This window comes from Xenopus tropicalis, chromosome 2 (assembly GCF_000004195.4).
Source record: "Xenopus tropicalis strain Nigerian chromosome 2, UCB_Xtro_10.0, whole genome shotgun sequence".
Lineage (NCBI taxonomy): Eukaryota > Metazoa > Chordata > Amphibia > Anura > Pipidae > Xenopus > Xenopus tropicalis.
The window spans coordinates 98,672,965-98,695,719 of NC_030678.2; the positions used below are offsets into that span (position 1 = coordinate 98,672,965).

Here is a 22,755-nt window from a genome sequence, read left to right on the forward strand (position 1 = left end):
TTTTTTAAGCACTTTAAGCACATTTTGGAGAACGCTGAAAAGCACAGAGAAAGCGCTGAGGGACTGGGGAGCCAGCAATATGCAAATTAGCTCTGTGCCTTAAGGGGTTAACTCGCTCGGTCCCCTTTTCCCGCGCAGATGCAGCATGTAGAGAATGGTCCCCTCCTTGACTGCCTGCCCCCGCCTCTTCCGCTCATAGTTCCTGTACTGCGTGCCTGCTCCCACACTTTAACAGACCCGAGCTGCATCTCCCTCCCACCCTGTTCTGAACTCAACTGGAAAATAACTGTTAAATTATATGTTGTTGTATGAAACATTGTTTCTTATACTTGTTGGAAAAATTGTCACAGCATATGGCGGGTGATAGTCCTTGGCCATTTAATTTCTGGTGTTAAGTGATGTCTGTTACATGCCCACTGCGTTCGCAGTGGCCAGTATTTGGTTATAAAACAGTCATTAAGATGTTTTAGTACATGTCGAAAAACAGATGTTAGTTACGGTAAAGGAGGGAATAAGTCTCCACAGTCACAATGCAGAACGCAGCACGCAAACTGCAAAAAAAAGCAGAAACTGTCATTGTATAACTTGCCAAAGGTCTTTGCAACACTTTTCAGACTGCAGGAACCTCCGGTTTGCTCTTTAAATACCTCTGTTTACCCCTACCTTGAATGTCATTCAGTGACACAAGGTATGGGGTGGCAGGATGCACAGCCTCCGGCATAAGGGCCCTGTCGTTACCGTCTCCCTAGGGCAGAGAGCGTTAGATCCCTGGCTGCACGTCTTAAGGTGGCCATACACCAGTAGTTTCAAGCTGCTGATTCAGCACCTTCAGACCAATTCAGCACCTTCAGACCAATTCAGCAGTTTATGCCTGTGTATTGGGACCCCCTGATGGGCCTACCCCATCGATATCTGGCCAAAAATCAGTTAGATGTTGATTGGGCAGGTTTGATTTTCCCATCAGATCAAATCCAAGGGCCTACAGTTGCCTTAGATGAGCACTAACATGCTCTTGTGACCCTGAGTGCTCTTGCACTTGTGCCCAGGGGTACTGTCAATGAGGCAGACTGTCTTGGGTCGTTTGAATCCATCCAAAAGAAGCAATGCAATACAATTTCTTATTGCAGTAGTGTCACAGCTAAAATTCATGAGCTACATACATTTTCTAATCATTGGATGTAAAATCCATTCATACGGATTCTTAGACCTTTAGGTTTGCTAAAATAATTAAAAAAAATATCATTCTACAATGCCACAAATGCTGTAATGAAAAACTCATACTATATTATCCTAATGTGTCTGTAGATGTAAAATGAGGCTTTAGAGCTCAGTTTATTACTGACAGATAGTGATGGGCGAAAAGTTTCGCCAGGCATGGATTCGCGGCGAATTTCCGCGTTTCGCCATTGGCGGATTGTTTCGCGAAACGGATGAAAAATTTCGCCGCGGAAAAATTCGGCGCACGTCCAAAAATTGTCGCGGCGTCAAAAAAGAATAGTCGCGGGCGACGAAACAAGAGCCGCGCGACGAAACAAGAGCCGCGTGACGAAACAAGAGCCGCGGGCGACGAAACAAGAGCCGCGCGACGAAACAAGAGCCGCGGGCGACGAAACAAGAGCCGCGCGACGAAACAAGAGCCGCGGGCGACGAAACAAGAGCCGCGGGCGACGAAACAAGAGCCGCGGGCGACGAAACAAGAGCCGCGCGACGAAACAAGAGCCGTGCGACAAAACAAGAGCCGTGCGCGACAAAATAATAGCCGCGGGCGACAATTTTTTTGTCGCACGACATTTTCGCCGCTTCGCGAATTTTTCGCCGTTTCGCGGATCTTTTCAAAGATTCGCGAATTTTTCGGCGAAGCGAAACGGAACAGATTCGCTCATCACTACTGACAGATAGCCTAAATTTCTTTATGACACCTCTGGCTTTTACTTTTAGCAATAATGCAGCTTTTGAAATTAAATGCTCATAAGTGAGAATATACTTTTTTTTCTGTTAATAAGCAGTATTTTAATACAATGAGACAAAACTGAGACAAACTGACAAACAAATTCTAATATCAAAGCCCACACTAACATATGAGAAAAAGATCAAATAAGGCAAATATATAGCAATATTAAAGGACAAGTTGAATTTTACTACTGGTGTACTGACAAGGCTCACACTGTCAAAGCAAAGTTTACCACCTGCTCATTATGCAGTGCTTGCCCTAAGAGGGGCTTCTACCTTTCCCTGTGCCCTAAACAGAAGGGCCTTGTTTTTAATGCCAACAATGGAGTGGCTTATGTTTTCCCCTGCCTCAAGAGAGGATGTTCTTTCTATAGTGGTGGTGGGGAGCTTTCAGGTCACTGCTGGATTGACAATAGTGTCTTACTGGTGGTATCCCCATCTCTAAAGCCAGGGCACCTAAAAGGATGTTCACTGCCTGAGGCTTTGCTTAAACCTGGGGTCACACATTTGGGAGGGAAAAGGGAATCCCTGCTTTCTGAAACATTGGCAACTTTAAGTCTACTCATTTTCTAGTTTCTGCTCTTGCAGACCCCAGAAGGTGACCTATTTCAGCACAATTAAAAAATGGCGCAGAGGGGAAAAAATTCCTCCCTGATTCCAAGATGGCAATCGGACCAGACCCTGCATCAACTTGTACTATTTAGGTCCAACCAATCGTAGCTTAGCTTTTCTTATATAAACCATTCTCTTGTTTCCTGGTCAGAGCACTGAGGCTGAGTCCCCTTGCTCTTGCCACTTCCTGTGTAGCCTGTGGCCTGCTACTTCTGCCTTGCCTTGTCTTGTCTGAACTGTATACTATTCCTGCCTTGCTCTGTTCCAGTTTGCCAATTTTTTTCCTACTCCTGTTGCCCTGTTTGATGCCCCATGTGCTGCTCCAGTCTGTCCTATGCTATACATACTCTGTCTCACTCCAGTTTGTTTCTAGTTCCTTCTTTGAGTCCAATCTGCCACTCAGTGGTATACCGCATACAGCAGACCTTATTCTATGCTTGTGATATACAAATGCAAACAGGGGCAGGAACTAGTGATAGCTAATAAACTTTTTTTTATAAAGCACTGCATAATCTGATAGAACTATATAAATAGATCATTATAAAATATTATAATCTGAGGTACAGTCAAACAACAATTTCAGAGCAACGATGAAAACACAAATGGTGCATTTTACAGTTCTTTTGCATTACTAATGAAAATCATGTTTACTTAACGAAGTTCAGTAACCAACATTCATACTATATTTTTTCTGCCTCTTTCCAGCTTTCAGAAGAGGGTCACTGACCCCTGACTGACAAAAAGCTATTGTTTTGTGAGGCCAAAATGTTATTACTATTTATTATAGCTTCTTTTTCTATTTTGGCCCTCTCCTATTCATCTACAAGTCTTTTATTTATACCCCTGCCTGTCTGTCAGGGAAAACTGGACCCTAGCAACTAAATGGCTGCTAAAATTCTAAACTGGAAAGCTGCTGAACAAAAAGATTAAAAAAAACACAAAAGAAGAAAAAATGAAGACCAACCGCAAATTGTCTCCATCATACTAAAAGTTCATACGTATCACTATCTCTTTAAGGTAGTAGTTTTTGGTGTTTACTATTTTTAATTGGGTAAGGACTTGGTAAAACAGGGTATCCCAACCAGAGCGGATTTTGTAACGAGTAAAGGGCATAAGAATGACTATAAATGAGGCAGATAGTAGAAAGCTAGGTGTACCCCCACTATGTGCTTAATGTATTGTAGCATCACAGATGTCTGTTTTGCATCATTTTATTTCAGCTCCTAGCAATGATTATTATAATGGTTTTCCTTGTACGAACGTATGCAGTCTCTCAGCAATTATGATTGCATTTGAACTGGTTCCATTTTTTAACATCATATTCTCTGATATTTTGCTGTTTACAGTTTCACTAAGGTCTTCAAAATAGGTTGTGCTTAAAGCATAAACATGACCAGAATTGGCATCCATGATAGGCACTTACTGCTGGAACCACTTCAGGAAAACAATTAGCTTCAAAGACCAAAGTGTATGAGTAAGCAAACAGCATGAGAACAAAGTGGGAGGATGAAATCCCAAGCTTCTCAAGAGTGAGAGAGCATCCAAATTAGTCTACAGAGGCAGCATTCATCTCCTATGGGAAAACAGATTATGATGTTATGTTTTTAGCACAACTAAGTCTCTATTGCAAAAATATGAATATGGTTACGAGAAACACTGAACAGTATTCATAAGCTTCACAACAGCCCATACAAAACCACATATACAGTGCCTTCAAAAAATAAGACCCTTAACCAATTTTCTCATTTTACTGAATAACAAATCTTACGCTAACATTTTGCCTGCTGTGATATTTTCAGTTAAAGACACTATAACTCAAAATTAGTATTCTGAAAAATAATGGATGCTGTCTTAAAAAAAATATAACACCCCTATAAAAACCCAACCAAACAAAATAAAAACAACAACAGGTGGCATACAATTGCCTAGTCATAGAAGCAACATTTTCCTGGCACCATCAATCCCCTTCAGTTTGGGTACCTTGGCATGCTCAATATTTATACCACTCAATTCACAAATTAATGTCTGGATTCCAAGAAATGTTTAGCTAGTGGTTGATCCTTTACCATTGCTGGTCCTAACGTAAGCTCCTTTGATAATGTGCTTTTCTTGAAAGGGCCAGTGACCATATACAGCAAAGAGTATGAACCTTTGAATTTGCTTCTAGGTATTTGCACCAAGTTACAAGTGCTGTAATTTTCTTATGACAGTTTTGCTAGAGTTCATACTAACATGTGTCATTCTAACATGTGCCTGGGATAGCAACCAAGCTTGCAAATAAATGCATTTTATAATCAGTAAGGAAACAAATGGAATTCTGGCGACATAGAATGATAATGTATTGTTTTCTAAGGCAAATGCTTTAAAAGTTATACGTAGTGGTTAAAAGTTATATGCAGAAGTTGACAAGATGACAGATGTTAATGATGCTTAATTATCTCTTCTGAGATTCAGCTCTATCAGCTTTGAAAATGCAAGTTGAATGGTAAAAATGCCTAATTTTTTTTGTTTTGCTTAGTATTGTACAATGTCACTTTGTAAAACAGTAAAAAAGTGACATATATTAATTCAAACTTTTATTATTTTGCTAAAAAAAGCCATGAAAGGTAAGAAACCTATGCCATAGTAACATGCAGGAGATCACTGGCAGAATTCAGTGCCAGACATGTATAGCAAAGGCTAAATATTATACATAAAAAGGGAAGTGGACAAAAAGTAAATAGATATAACTGACACAAACATCATTCTGTTTTTTGAATAAATCGTTAGCTAAAGAGAATTTTTAATATAAGACAATTCTGTCGCCTTCTATTAAAAAAGAAAGAGAAACTATGGGGAAATGTAGCAAATGGAAAAAAATCATAAATAAGTACCAACGTTATCACTTTGCAATACAATATTCAACTTTAGACAAAATTTAATAGCACATAGCACATTTTTTGAGGCTTGCTTAAAGTCACCGTATATATTTTTGTGCATTACCTGCACTGGGCACTGGTGCAAACCATAAATGTAGGATGAATTAATAAATATTTTTATGAGATTACATAAGTTTTATTTATTTGGGAAAAGGTACAATTGTTTGCAAAAATTAAAAATTATTTACATAAGGCCCCAGTATATAAATATAGTAAAGATTAGACTTAATTAGACTTAATTTCATGTATGCATCATTAAAAATGAGTTATTCTGTTCAATCCATCTATCCCGATTAAAAATTCATTAGCAGAACCAACAAAATAACACTAAAAAAATTAGATTGGTAAAAAAAACACCACAAATATATATACAGTCTTGATAAAGGTCTGTTTTTTTTAATGGAAAAAATGAATGACTTTTTAACTTTTCAAATATTCTTACACTTTAAAAATGTATTATATATAATTCAGACTAGTTTATCACTTTTAGCTCACCCTTGCTTTGTCCCCACATCATGAACACATAATTAAAGAACCAAACGCTTTTTTTTACTGGGGCCAAACATATCTTGAAAAGCTATTTGGAAAAAAATAATTTTCAAGTTTTCTTGCAGGAATATCAGAGTAACTTTGAGCAGCTGTTGTTTGTAAGTTGGAGAGAGGCCACTCAGCTATTGAATTCAAACAGTAGAAGCAGCTGCCAGGTATTTCACAGCTATAACACCTCAGATTTCTTGTTGCCATCAAAAATATCTTACCTCAGTATCCAGATAATTTGCTGTGTTATGGATGCTTTTGTTATTTGCCTGTTTAGTATACATTTTTTAATTTAATATGATTAATTTTGTAAACAGAACATTTTCAATCATATTCTTAACTGTGTTTAATATAAATAAGTGTATAATTTCTTAATATCATATTATATTGGGAGGGGGTGGTAAGTTCAGTGATCTGTAATGGCAAAAATTTACATTTTTTATTTTTTTTTAAATTAAAAGAATAGAAAGAATGCACATGAGTCCTTTTTAAACTAACCCAGCACTGCATGGCTATTATACATTATACCACTCACACATGCAAAGTAGAGTAGAGCCAGAATATTTTATGCTACTGTGCAAGCCCATGCAGGAGATGCCTGGGGATAAGGTACACAAAGCTCTGCAACTTATTTCCCTGGGTTGGTGTAGTTTTTTCCTAATATGCTGCCACCAGACTGGGAAAAAACTTGCCAGGTAACATTTCAGTGCTAATACACAAGATAAGAGTATCCAGAAGCTCTCTCTAAAGTGACCCTTAATGCACCCTCTGCTGAGTTCCATCATATCCAGAGGCAATGTAAGCAAAAGAACTATTCCTAGGGAGCATGGGGTTTTATAGGTGATTGGGGCAAACCCAATGTCCATTTTCAATCACTTGCTGAAATGCTGATCATAGCCAATAAAGTCTGCTGCAGTGGAAAAGCATAGCAGTCTGATGTAAAAGCCTGTGTTTGGCAGATGCCAGAAGAACACTACTATGGTTTAATGTAGGGCCCCCAGTTCCACACTGAAAGCAAATCTTAAAGAACAAGTCAACCCAAAGAATATTTTTTTGCCTAATAAAAGAAAACATCATTCTAACCAACTTTGCAATATACATGCATTACAAATGTGTTGCTATTGCTAGTAAAAGTAGTGTTTGCCTGTCCTTTTCTTTTCTCTGCCCCGGTGGCTCTAACTTTTGAAACAATGTACCACAAACCAACTGATTATCTAGCCTGTCTTTGCTGAAAGGGACTGTCCTTGCAGCCTGCAACATTGTTTAAAAAGTCATAACCGGAAACTAAGCAAATGCTGCTTCCAATAGAAATTATATGTACAAAAAACTTTTAAAGCATTAACATTTTTTAAATCAACTCATACTGGAAAGTTGGTTAGAATCATGTTTTCTTTTATTAGGCAAAAAATTATTTTTTGGGTTGACATGTCATCTAAAACTACTGCATACAATGACAATCGCGAGTCCCAATTTGGGGATGCCTCTTTACTTTTTCAACACAATTCTGCTGCCATGCACAAAGGCCTATGATGAACTGGTCTGCTGAGGTAAGGCTAATGTCAGACGTGACATTTGGCGTATATATACCGTCATACGCTCCAACCTGTGCTTGCACTCGAATGAATGGAATACGCTCAGGTGCAGGCATATGTAGTTGATATCCGCAAAAAACGAGAGACTTCATATCTTCAGCGGATATCGGCTTCATGTGCCTGCACCTGAGCGTATTCCTTTCATTCGGGTGCAGGCACAGGTAGGAGTGTGTGGCGGTATTTTTGGCAAGCGATTTTCGGCTTGCCGAAAATATCCGCCAAACACCACAGTTGACATTAGCCTAAGAGTTGAAAACTTAAATTGCTTTCACAGAGCCCAGACAACAACCCAACTGAACACCTGTGGGATGAACTGGATTGCCCAAATTTATAAATGCATAGAAGACTGAAATTCTTCTCAAAAGAGAAGAAACTGTTATAGCAGCAAAGTGATGACCAACTTCACACTAAGGGCGAAGACACATGGGGTGATTAGTCGGGGTGACTTTAAAAAAGTAGCGACTAATAACAATGATTTAGCTGCCATAGGTTAATATGAGTTGCTCAACCAATCACATGCCATTTGCGGTTGCACAGGACTAATCACCCCATGTATCTTGGCCCTAATATCCTTGGTTTATAAAAATTATGTTGGACTGACAGGTGTCTAGATATGTTTGACTATAAAGTGTGAGTGTGCACAAATAAAGCATTTTTGATAGGGTAAATTATGGGATGGTAGAATTTTAGACCAATTTTTAGTGTTCACTAATTATATATAATATGGATTTTGTTTGATTTTGTATTGTATTGATTTTTGTTGCACAGCACAATGTAACCAAAGTAAATGATTCAACTGCATAGAAAACTGTCTTCAGCAAAGCGAAAGTACTGTGCCAAGAAACTTTAATAGCCATAAAGACATTTGTATGAAAACGCTCCAAAACTTTCTTTTAATCTCACTTTAAATATATAATATAATTGAATATATTTAGATTAATCTTTATAGCTTGATTTTGAGCATAGAATATGGCATGAACGTTGGTTCTAGAATAAAAAAGTATACATGCAAAGACGGAGCAGAAGAGATTATAGGTTAATATACTGAATGCTTAACAATATGTTCCAGCCTTCATTCTGCCAATTTAAACAATTTAAAGTTAGGTACTGTACTGAAAGTTAGAAAATGTGAAAATAAAATAAAATGTCCTTAGCTAGGGTGTAATAATTCTTTCTATTTCTGTAGAATGTATTTAAAAATGTCAGGTACAAATTTCTTGAATAGACTTACTTCTGAGTAACTTCTCTGTTTTCAAAACAGATCAATTCTTATCAATTGATAATGATCCATTAAGATTTGAGAATTGATCATCTGGGGATCAAAAATTTGATCAGCATAGGAAGAACTCTTAGGATAAGGACAGTGTTATTGATGTACAAAATGTACAATATATGGACTGACTTTCTGCTATTCTATACTATGTATAGAAAATTGCTACAGTAATATGTTCATTTCTTTGTGAGTTCTGCTCCTTGAACATTCCAATGCGACGCATTCCTCAGTTTATTGTGAAAAATACCAGGAAAATAGATTTGCAAAGTATTGATCTTACTATAATTCTTATGAGATTATAACTTTGATTCAGAAGCAGTTCATCCATTAATCAAGAAAGAGGGATTTTTATTTATTTATTTTTTTGAGGGCTAAAAAGAACATAGAATTGTATAAGGAGTTTAATATTATGGCTTGTGTTAGATTATTTCTTGATACTGGGTAATGTAATAAAAGCAGTCAGTGAAAGGACCACTTGTGAACTTGAATATTTTTTTTTACAATACATCACATCTTATATGGATCAACTTCAAGGTAGTGTGCTGTTTGCTGTAAGATGTTAAAGTGGACCTGTCACCCAGACATGAAAATCTGTATAATAAAAGTCCTGTTCAAATTAAGCATGAAACCCAAATTCATTTTTATATTAACACATCCAAACCCATTATAAAGGCATTTAAGAATCACAGCTGTCAATCATATATTGCTTGCCCCGCCTCTATGCCTTAGGCATAGAGGCGGGGCAGACAATAACTTTAGCTTTCCATTCAGCACTTCCTAGATGTCACTGCACATCTCACTTCCCCCTCCCTCCTCATCATCTAACTGTGTAGCCAGTGCATGGGCCTGGGCATCAGGTCCCCCATTCTGGCACATAAACAAGATTTTGGCATGATACAAAGCTTGCCTTAATAACAGTGCCCACAAAATGGTGCCTGCCTGCTTGCTGTGATTGAGTAATTCCAAGACAGAAGGAAACAAGATTTATATTATTTATATAGAGTAAGTAAAGTTTAATTTGCTCAACTAACAATATAGAAAATAATTTGGACTTATTTCTTAGGGTGACAGGTCCGCTTTAACTTTTTTTCTGTTAAAAAGTATATTCCATGTGCTAGGCAAGTACAAATGTGTGGAAGATAAGTCACTTAACCTGTGGTTCTGCAAAGCTTATATATCAGGGCACGTAACTAGAAACTGTTTCCCCCATTGGAAGTTCATACTCTGGGTGGAGGAAAAAGGTAATCCTCTATCGAACTCATTGAACCCCAGCACCAGGAGGCCCATGTTGCAGCACACATATGCACTTGATGAGTGAGTGCCTCGGCTTGCTTGTTGTGCATTTTTATGTGATGTAGGATCAGGGGACGATCAACTGATCATCAATCTACCACATACACATAACAAGTAAGTTGGGACACCCACTCATTATGCACATATAGGTGCCCCAACATTTCATCCCACACTAGATACTATTCCTGGGAGCTTGTCTTAGGGTCCTTTTCTTAGAAAAATATTACTGTTTCCCCTATCTTGAGTGTGGTCTCTGTTAGTTCCCCCTGTGGGGAAACAATTTTAGGGTGATTGGTGGCTTTTAACTAAGTTCTAATATAGAAATATGCATATTATACTTTTTCATATGGTATATATTAATATATTAATGACTTTTACTACGTTTCCCCAGCTGTTGGCACTAATCCAATTGAATGGAGCATGCACATCATACTAATCCCATGAATCATATAGAACAGCACGCAGCTCAAATTTCCTACAAATAATCAAAAGCCACTGCTGAATTTTATTCCAAAGTAAAATATTGTAGACCCTCAATCAAACCTTCTCCTTGTCATATCTGCCACTATCTGAGACTTGGAATTTGATGGTTTGTTCCAGTATGCTTAATGATTGACTATGACTAAGAAATTGAATTCTTCTTCTATTGTCTTAATCTTTTCTTATGAACATTATACAAAACAGATATTAATAACGCATCATGATTCCCACAAAGGATATTATTTCATTCCCTTCAACTTTATTTTCCTACATAATGAGCCAGAACACAGCAGATGTAACATCAATGATATTATGACAGTGATTTGTCTTTCTTTCTGTTGTTATTGAAACCAATTATATGAAAATGTGAAAGTTAAGACACAGCACACTTTAATTTTGAACAACTCTGTATTCCTTAGTTATATTCAACAAACTATAGAGGTCAATTACAACTGCAACCACAGTGTGCCAACGAAAACAACAAAAAGTCAGATTTTGTTACTGCACCCTATTTATGAACTTGGTTGAACATCCCACCAACTGGTAACAGAGCAGAAACATGATTGGGCATAAAAAGAGGGGATCCCAGAGAGGCTGGGTCTCTCAGAAGTACAGATGGGGGGGGGGGGGGGGTACACCACCATATGAAACACTGTGCTGGCAAATACTGCAACAGTTTAGGAATAATATCCCTTAACATAAAAGTGAAAGAATTTGGGAATTTCATCATTTTCACTATCATCATAATATCATCAAATGATTTGAAAATCCTGAGTAATCTGTATGCAAGATATGTGTTTGGACTATGTAAAAGTGGAAATTCTTTTTGGAAATCAAGGATTATTTGTCCTCCGGGCTAGAGGAGAAGGACTATCTGGCTTGTTATCAGCACACAGTTCCGAAGCCAAAATCCCTGATGGTATGGGGGGTGCATTAGTGCACATTGCATGGGTAGCTTGCACAACTGGGAAGGGGTTGTTCACCTTTAAGCTAACTTTTTACAATGGCTTATTCTAAGCAAATTTTCAATTAGTTTTAATTTTTTTCTTTATTATAGTTTTTGAATTATTTGCCTTTTTCTTCTGCCTCTTTCCAACTTTCTAATGGAGGTCAATTACCCCAGAAGCCGGAAAAACTATTGCTCTGTGAGGCTACAATGTTATTGTTGATTTTACTTTTAATTACTTTCCTTTCTATTTAGGCAATTTCCTATTAATACAAGAACACACACTTCCAACCCCAAACCCCCAGCTCAAGGGAGCAGACAAGCCAATAGCACAGAAACAAAAAGAAAAAAGGGGGGGGCACTCATAAAGCCTAATCTAGCATCTCCTATTAATATTCCAGTCTCTCATTCAAATCAAAGCCTTGTTGCTAGGGTTATCTGGACCCTAGCAACCAGGTTGCTGCTAAAATTCCAAAATGGGGAGCTGCTACATAAAAAGCTAAATAATTCAAAAACCCTAAAAATCTATTGACAACTAGAAATAAAGACCAATTGCAGATTATCCTAGGAAAAGATCAAGTTAAGAATGATTTAAGGTGCCAACAGGCCCAAGGCAAACATATTATTGATGGGCAAACTGTGACAGTCCCAATACATTTATGACAATACTATTCTTAAGCACGTAAACTAGGATGTAATAAGGGAGGCAATAAATAAATGGAATATGGTATGGAATGGTCCAGCTCTGAAAGTGAATAAACCGTAATTACAAAATGGGAAAACAAAAAAAAGTAAAAATAAAAAAAGTCTTTCAGTCGCTTAAAATCAGGGGTATGCCTTCAGTCATAAGTTATAGCAAATGAAAGGTCTGGTGGTGGGTGCCCTGCCTTGTGGGCATTTATTAAAATTCACAAAGCAATAGGTGTACCTCAGTCAATCTCATGGTCTGCTGTACAGTGAACTTTGATTATGTCGCTAAAGGTGTAAATAAAATTGATAGAAAAAAAAGATAAATGTTGAATCCAAGAATCTGCAGCTTAAAGTATAGTCTTGCATTATCTCAGCTGGAATGAGTTCTCTTTCCATTTCCTGTACACTGCTTTGCTTGCCAAATCACAAAGAACTACAGTATTAGGTAATTGAAAATACCAGATGAGAAATTCACCCTACAATATGCATCGTGCAGTTTACCAGAGCTCAGAATACTTGAAGTTAAGTTTTCAAAGGTTAAACATAATTAAATACAAGTGAATTATCTCTTTATTACAACATTATTGCAGCTGCAAAATAGATGCTTGTTACACAGTCTCACACAGGCCAAGTCCATGCCTGTAAATGCAGAGACACAGAGAAGCCTTCTTCTGAAAAAATGCAGACATTAGGGGGCAGATTTATTAAAAAGAGTTTAGGGCTTAATACATAAAAACTCATTTTATTCATTCCTATGGGATTTTTAGAATCATATTTATCGATGGGTGAAAGTTAGAACTCAACATTTCATAAATACACTTCTAAAAATCCTATAGGAATGAATAGAGCATGGGTGAGTTTTTATGTATTGAGCTCTAAGCTCACATTTTGATATGTCTACCCTAGGGGGCACATTTACTAAGACACGAATTCGAATCTGAATTGGAAAAATCCGATTGGAAAACGAACATTTTGCGACTTTTTCGTATTTGTTGTGATTTTTTCGGCGCCTTTACGACTTTTTCGGAAATTGTCGCGACTTTTTCGTTACCAATACGAATTGCGCGACAAAACGCGAGTTTTTCGTAGCCATTACGATTCGCTCGTATCTTGTCGCGACTTTTTCGTATTGAGCGCTCGTAAGCAGCGGCCGAAACTTTCAGACTTAGCATGATTTTGGAAGCCTCCCATAGGACTCAATGGCATTCTGCAGCTCCAACCTGGCCCAAGTAAAGTCACAATACTGAAGCTTGAATGAATCCGAATCTTTCGTACTCGGCACGAAGGCTACGAAAAAGTCGCGACAAAATACGAGCGCATCGTAACGACTACGAAAAACTCGCGTTTTTTCGCACAAAATGTACAATTTCCGAAAAAGTCATAAAGGCGCCGAAAAAATCGCAAAATACCGATCATTACGAAAAAAACGCAATCAGACGCATTCGGCCGGATCGTGAGTAAGTAAATGGGCCCCTAGGTGTTTTTAAGATAGTGCCAGGGCTGACACATGGACAGATATTTGCATGGAAATGCATGTATGCAGGCAAAAGCCTGCTCTGTGGGTCTGCACCTGGGATAACACAGCGCCTATCGGTGCAGACAAAGGAGAGACCAGAGGCCAGTAGATTTTTTTTTTAATTTCAGCGATCACAACATCTTCAGGTTTCAATTTCAGTGATCACAGCATCTTAGTATAAAGTAGGACTAATTGCTTTGTATCATTATCAGCACAGATATTACTTTTCTTCTACATTTGGGTTCAATTAAATTGCTGGTTCCCTGTTTGTCATTTTATAATTGGTGGAGGTTACGGGGAAAAAAAGTTTTATTTCACCAACAATGTTAAACTTGAATTTGTTTCAATGTGCAAATAAACTGAACCACTGTTTAACAGTGGTAAAGTGACAAACACTTTTCCAGTCTTTTTAAAATAATTTCAAAAATAAAAATGTCCTTGTTCCGAAAGAAGTTTAATGACTCACTATAATGCTCTTAAGATGCCATAATATGTAGAGCATATTATCACCCAACAATAGATGCTGTAAAGAGCAATTTAGATAATTATAAAGCTGGTTGAATAATTTATTGCTATTTGACAAGAAACTGGAAACTGGGAAGATATAAAGTAGAGCACAGCAATCTCTGAACACAAACTAATCATTATTAGATTTACCATGGAAACCACATGCTTTTTGGTATAAAATAGAACATTGCATTTTAACTTTTCAAGTTAGACTGAGTTCTAAGTACATTAAATTCTAAATTCTGTATGTGTTGTTTTCACATAGAATGCCTCACATAGAATGCCTCCATCTTACTAACAAAAGGGTCAGATCAGAGCATGACTAATTTCAGGGACCCTGATTTTGAATATTGTTTCCTTGAACATGAAATAATGCTCCCATTAATGTCCTCTGGAGAGATTCAGGTTTTGGGAAAAACTAGTATAATGTACAGGAGTTATCTACAAATACATTTATGGGCAATATTAGAAGTTACATTAGTTCTGCTGTCTCCTTTTAGCCTAATGTAAATTTTGTCTAATTCTATTTAGCCTCTGCTAGATATATATGCAAACATTTTTCCTGGACTAATTGGGCATTTGATTTTCCCTCATCTCTTGACAACTATAGAGTACCAATTACAAACAAACTAGTGGTTGCTTCAGGACGTTCTAGTCTGCAAAGCACTATAGCCAGTTTTATGTATTGAATGAGGCAGGGTTACTGCTAAAAAGTCAGTTTCTGTTTCTCATCTCAGTAGAATGGCTTGTGTTGCTAAAGTGCAGTCTTATCCTCCTTCTCTTATGTTTATGTACTATTAATATAGGAAACTACCCGTTAGAGACCCTCACACCAATTTATATGAATATATTGTATATGCATATACTGTAGGTACATCCCAACTGCCTCTGGTTTAATAGTTCATGTTATGCATGAATACTAAGAAACCATATATTGTTACAGGTAGCATTATCATTTTAACTGGTTACATAACATGTAAACTTCATTATTCAACCAATGGAAAAAAAAACAAACCAGGAGGCATGCTATCATTATCAAAAATTATCTTCACAATACAATTAATTATCATTTATCCTAGAACCTCTCTTATTCAGTACTTCATTCTTATCTTTCAAGAAATTATCTTTAGCCCAAACCCCTGTTGTTGTATCTCTTTTTTCAAAGTTCCTTCCTTTATATGGATTGAAAGGTTTTATTATTAAAGCACTTGCTGCCATGTGCATATCTATAAAAGGCACCACTGCAGAACAAGTTGGCTTTCATCACAAATAAACTCAACGTAGAACAAGATAATGTAATGCAGTGAATGTGAAGGTGTTTACAGCTTATTTAGTCTGTCTTTAATTAACCATCACCTTTTGTGTAAACAAAGTATATTTAACTCCTAATTAAGTCTCTGTTTAATATTCAGTGTAAGAACAACTTCTTAAGCACGCTGGATAGAATTTTAGTATCATGAATATAAGCTGAGCTGATTTGTAGAACAGCAATGTGAATATACTGAACAGTATAATTAACCTTTAGTTATTGTAAAGTAAAAAATGATTTTTACTAACCTGATTGGTAAGGATGGATCTCCTGCATCCCACCAGTCTTTAGGAGGACTAATATACATACACCAAAGCTCCCAGCTGTATCCATGGGCAGAATTCTCATATCTCTGCACTTCAAATGTATCTTGCTTGATATTATCTATCGAAGGTAAAATAACCCGTTTCCTGTTTTCTTGTATCCGAGAAAGAACTGGTTCTGCCCTTCAAAATAAAAGTTATAAAAAGATAAATGATAACATTCAAGTCATATTTCTATAGCTGTCAAATGTTTACTTAGGGGCACATTTACTAAGCCACGAACGATTGCGTTTTTTTCGTAATGATCGGTATTTTGCAATTTTTTCGGAAAAATGTCGCGACTTTTCCGTTACTAATACGATTTGTGCGAAAAAACGCGAGTTTTTCGTAGCCATTCCGAAAGTTGCGCAAAATCTGGCGATTTTTCGTAGCGTTAAAACTTGCGCAAAAAGTTGCGCAAAAAGTTGCGCTTTTTTCGTAGCGTTAAAAATTGCGCGAAACGTCGCACCTTTTAAGTTTTAACGCTACGAAAAAGGCGCAACTTTTCGTGCAAGTTTTAACGCTACGAAAAAATCGGCAGAATTTGCGCAACTTTCGGAATGGCTACGAAAAACTCGCGTTTTTTCGCGCAAATCGTTTTGGTAACGAAAAAGTCATAAAGACGCCGAAAAAATCGCAAAAAATATGAAAAAGTCGCAAAATGTTCGTTTTCAAATCGGAATTTTTCCAATTCGGTTCAGATTCGTGTCTTAGTAAATGTGCCCCTTAGCATTGCAATGTTTTTGTTCTGCTAACAAGTAAAACAGTAAAATTGTGTATTAAGGGATCAAATAATATAACAGTTTTCCTTTTATTGCCCCAACCTTTCTTACCTGTGAGCCACAGTCAAATGTAAAAAGACTTGGAGAGCAACAAAAGCATCATAAAAGTTCATGGAGGTGCCAAATAAGGGCTAAGATTGGCTATTAGGTAGCCTCTATGCACACTATCAGCTTACAGGTGGCTATATTTGGTAGTAAATCTTGTTTTTATGCAACCACATTTTACCTCCAATCCAGGAATTCAAAAATAAGCACCTGCTTTGAGGCCACTGAGAGCAACATCCAAGGGGTTGGTGAGCAACATGTTGCACACGAACCACTGGTTGGGGATCACTGCTGTAAAATACAATTCACTATCTTCATATATAGAAATGTTTTGGCAATTTATATGAAAGAAAGCTATTTGCTATTGTACCGTTATTTCTTTCAATTTCAATTCTATATAGATTGTAAGCTCTAATATAGATTGTAAGCTCTACAGGGCAGGGACCTCCATCCTCTTGTGTCTTTGACACTTAACTTATTGCAACTGTATTTATCTTGTATCTATCTGTATTTATTGTTGTACTTTGTATTTATCTATTATTATCTTAATAATCCCCCATTTGTATTAATGTATTCTACTGTACAGCGCTGCGTACATAAGTAGCGCTTTATAAATAAAGATATACATACATACATACATACATACAATTGCGCTTAACATGTATGGCTTTTGTTATTTCTTACACTAAACAGGACAAAATCTGAAACTAAAAACTTAAAAGGATTCTTTCATGATTTTTATTGTATAATTGTATTACTATATTATACCTTTCACATTTCAAATAATTCACTATACCATTTAAAATTTTATATTTGAACCAATAAATGTTTTTTGTTTAGCTGTAATACTGGTGTGTACACAGCCATTCAATGGGAAAAATATTTACACCAGCACACCCTTACCTCCTCCAGAGAATTACTACTTGGTGCACAGCCTAGAGAGTCGGCACTCTCCACACAGTCCGGTCAAAATATTTCATCCAGCACAGCAAGTAAAGTGCAAGCAGGGCTTAGCCCTTGCGTGTTTATTCAAAATGCAACATTTCGGGGGCGTACCCCTTCGTCATGCCTGACGAAGGGGTACGCCCCCGAAATGTTGCATTTTGAATAAACACGTGTGTACACAGCCATCTCAGTGCATTGTGCCTGAGTCTGAGGTTTCAGAAGGAGCCGGCGCTACACATTAGAACTGCTTTCAGGTAACCTATTGTTTCTCCCACTCCCATGTAACTAGAGGAGTCCCAAGCCGGACTTGAATTTCTTACTATTGAGTGATATTCTGATACCTACTAGGAGCTAATATCTTACTACCTTCCCATTGTTATGCTGATCGGCTGCTGGGGAGAAAAGGGAAGGGAGTGATATCAATCCAATTTGCAAGTAAAGTGTGACTAAAGTTCAGAGCACAAGTCATATGACTGTAAATTTTAAAATTAAATATAAACACTGTATTTCAATGCAAGATTCTAGTGGAGGAGCACTTTTAACTGGTGCATTTTGAAAAAAAACATGACAGTACTGATTTAAGTCACATTCTACTTCCTAATTGTCTGCACAGGTCACCAGACCACTGTAAGGCCCTATTAATTGAACAAATAGGTGAACAGCATTTTTAATTATGCATTAATATTTAAAAAAAAATCTTAAAGTTCTGTAAATTTGTAAAGTATTGTTAAACATTATGAAAATATGGTATCTACAGGGTCTTCTAGATTTTAGAAGCATATAGTAGGACCCAAAGGGCATATTACTAATGTCAGCTTTCAGATAAATAGATCTCTAGGAAAAAACCAAAATGTGTATGTGTTGGGCATTGTGAGCAATCAAGTATGCAGAAAAATTACATATAAACAGTCACTAAACTTTTTGAAAACAAGGGTTGAAGCTGAAGATTTATTTTCTTCATGCCTACTTCCAACCATTTTACTTTTTTTTTTTTTTATATATTATTGGATTCATCCAAACCTTGTATTAGAGTACAGCTGGAAATATGGAAACTAGTGATTTTCACAAATTTTCTGGCAAATGACTTGCTCAGCAGTGAAAAGGTTGCCTGTCATTCTGAGCTGCTTTTTAGGTTGCAGCTCAGTGTGATGTTTCAGCATATAAATGTATAATTGCATATCTTGAGATCTATGTCTGAGAAGATGGCGCATGAAAATTCAGTCAAATTCCCAGACCACTGGGACACACAAAGATGGACAGACTGCTTTGTAATTCACTGTTATACTGTAGGTAAAGCCAAGTCTAGAGTAGTGTAAAATAGGGTTATAAATATCAGTGGAAACAAACCTTTATAGACAGTGTGATTAAATCCTTGGAACAGATTATCTCTGTCATCGCATTGGTGGTAACTCCGCTACAATGCCATATAAATACACCATGTTACACTTTAAGGTACAATACATTATATTTAACAAAGTATCTTATACACCCAGTAGATAAAGTACCTTCACTGATGATGGCTCCCATCTTGCTGTGGTTGTGCTGAGCTCCTTGCAATTTACCTTAGCGTATACTGCCTGGTACTTCCAAGATAATTTAAAAACATGATCTATAACATTGCTATGTACTATGCTGTTTTTTTATGTAAGTAGCATATTTCTGATAATATATATTTTGGTAGTAGAGTGCCATTTATATCTAAAATATCTACTTGCAAAGTAAACATTATTGAGAGATTTTGCTGTAAACTGATTTGGAGCCAATTTAGATAACTACCTGAATACTGGCATTTTCAGAGATGTTTGTCATTGGATCAGTACAATTTTATTTCTTGTTATGTCTGCTTACACTACACGTTTTTTGATGAAGAAATTTTCAGTTTTAAAGAACAACTCCACCCAAACACAACTTTGCAATATATATCAATTAAAAATATACAGCCTTTTCATGATTTTTAATGTTATATTAAGTTACCTAACCCTAACCCCCTGTATTCATCCGAATTCCACAATCCCATCAGACATGATGTTAATAAGGAAAGTAATATCACAGTGCAATGCATTGTGTGTTATGTAGTTCCAGCATGCTGTCTGAAAGCTGTGAAGAAGTTACAATTCGTAACATCAATGTTTTAGTCCCTCCTCCCCTGCCAGGATTTTAAATGATGCAGAAAAAGATGAATTTTGCATTTGGATTTCAGCATAAAAAAAGGTATTTATTAGTATAAATATGGTATATATTATAAAGGGTATATATTAATATAAGTATTCATACTATAACAGATTACAGTGATTAGGGCTTTCTGTCTTGTATGGGGCTCTTTAACAAATTTTGATTCTGAAGCTGGAGTTCCCCTTTAATAACATAGTGTTTCTTTTTGTTTAATCCGGTCTGCTGTCTTTGAAACCCTAAAGCCTTGGTGTTCTTATACACTGTTTTATCATGTATAGAAGGAACAATCACCCTTTTGTTTTGAACTTTTTAAACCTCTTGTTCTTATTTAGCTGTGTTCACTGTCCAGCATCCTTCAACTGCTACAATGCCTATTGATGGTTTTAAAACACAGTTCTTGCTGCTTCATCAGCTTGTGATGCTTTTATCTAAAAGGCTGCAAAGTACGCTCCACAGAGCACTTAGAACAACACTAGTATCTCAAAGAAGACAAGTCGGACTTAATGGAGAATGTAATAAACCTAATTTAGGGAGAAACTATACCCAAAGTGGATATTTTTTTATTCACATATAATATAAGTAATATGTTTGTTAACCTATTTAAATGAACCACCAATCAAAAAAGGATTGTTTTCCTTGTGATTTCTTCTGTTTCTTCCAATAATTTCCCTTTTATATTCAGTTAAACTCATATGGTTTTCTGCAATCCCTTTTTTATTTTTTGTATTTATTTTGTTTGTATTTATTTATGTATGTATACCACCACAAATGTATGCAGAGCTATACAAGACATAAACACAAGCAAGTCTATGGTTATTACAAATTAGACAGATGATAACATGTTATACTTTGTGGAACTGGGAATTGTATGTAAACCTTATTATTAACTTAATTTTTACTGTTTTTTTACACTGTTTACATAGTAAATAATTCCCTCTGCCATTAAACATTTAATTCTTGGAGCAACAAATGTATTTTTTTTTAGTTGTAATATTGGTGTGTAGGCACCATCTCAGTGCATTGTGCCTGAGTCTGAGCTTTCAGAATGAGCCAGCGCTACACATTAGAACTGCTTTCAGGTAACCTATTGTTTCTCCTAGTCCCATGTAACTGGAGGAGTCCCAAGCAGGACTTGGATTTCTTACTATTGAGTGCTATTCTGATATCTACTGGGAGCTGCTATCTTGCTCCCTTCCAATTTTTCTGATGATCGGCTGCTGGGGGGAAAGGGAGGAGGGTGATATCACTCCAACTTGCAGTTCATTAGTAAAAGTGTGACTGAAGTTTATCAGAGCACAAGTCACAAGGCTGTGGCACCCTGGGAAATGACAAATATGGTTAGCCCCATATTTTTTTTGAAATCTCAAAATTAAATATAAAAAAAATCAGTTTGTGTGTTTGAAAAACAGATTTCAATGCAGGATTCTGCTAGAGAAACTTTATTAACTCTATTAACGGATGCGTTTTGAAAAAAACATGTCTTCCCATGACTGTATTCCTTTAAAAAGTATGCCACTATTAAGTATGTCTTAATGGACAACATGAAACAGAATTCTCAGTGTATTATTCTAATCTAATTAACAATATCTTTGAAAAAAATTTAAAACATGTTCTTAATTTTCAATTTTTTTTTAAATATGCATTTTTTACATAAAAAAGCAGTCATCTACAAATCTAGTTGAGAGATGTAACTTGTACAGTGAAGTTGGCTTAGCCAACAGCTATTTCAGCCTTCCACAGTGCTAATACAATGACAAGACCTTTCTTTTTTTATTCTACTATATAGTGCTAGTATTTTAACTAGCACTAATACTATAACCATATAATCCAGCAATATTAATCTTGCATATTTTTTCTTCAGTTAGCATTTAGGTACAATTTTGAATGCCATTAATAAGAAGAAATAATTCTAAGGCAGAACATAGGAGTGCCCTGCTTAAAACATAAAAGTAACATCAACCCTAGAATGTACACATCAAATTTTGCAGTATACCAAATGTTCTATTAAGGTATGTCATTAAAATATGATTATGAAACCATCCAGTCTCTGGATTTCCCCTAAAACAAAACTACTGTGCCTCATTTATTGAGTTCATGTTTCTAAATAAATATATAGAGGATAAATGGTTATTATTGTCAAACACATTTTATATGTGCTCAAAACTGTACAGTAAGTATGGGATATTTATGGCCTATGATCACTTGGTTATAAATAAAGGTTCTCCACTGATGCCCATGTACAGGTAATATCATTACGGTATGTATTAGCAGTTGTTAGGAAAAATCAGTTTGTGCACAATGAACTATTTTTACTATTTTTCATACCTGTACTATTTATATTGCTGTTGTGAAATCTTCAGGTTTTAGTCTTACACACATAGTAGAAACCTTTTTCAAATAATAAGATTCTGAAATATCCTTTTATGATTTCCTTCTGCTTGCTGTCTTGGCTCTTTTCTTATGTATGTAATTCCAAAGAATGTGTTTTTATATTCCATTCCAGACAGAACTATGTAGACTGTGCTCTTCCAGCCAAATAATCAGTTATCAGTTAAGGGAAGAGCCATTTTTGCAAATGAACTATTTTTACATTACTGCTCAACCATCTGGGCATGAAGGGGTCAGTTTTGACATATCATTAAGCAATGTTATTTGCATCACAGTTGGTCTGTTAAACAGAAACATTTTTTTAGTAGGTGGCCATATTGCACAATATGACCTCTTCTGTTGCTATATTGGTATTTAAACAAAGATTTTTTGAGATTTTTATATATATAGTACAAGTGAGCATTAAGTAAAGTAAGGCTGATATGTGCTGCAAACAAGTTGAAAACTGAAATATACAGTAACATCAAAGAGTATACAGTAACAGCCAAGAATAAAAAA

At 36.3% G+C, this 22,755-nt stretch overlaps 1 protein-coding gene across 1 annotated transcript in view; it reads right to left on the reverse strand.

Moving 5' to 3' along the window:
- Positions 1-22,755, reverse strand: part of galnt17 (polypeptide N-acetylgalactosaminyltransferase 17) — a 180,186-nt gene that overhangs the window by 58,810 nt on the left and 98,621 nt on the right. Inside the window, exon 5 of the mRNA XM_002935801.4 lies at positions 15,872-16,069. Coding sequence (XP_002935847.1) covers positions 15,872-16,069 — 198 coding nt within the window. The remainder of the gene's footprint in view (positions 1-15,871; positions 16,070-22,755) is intronic.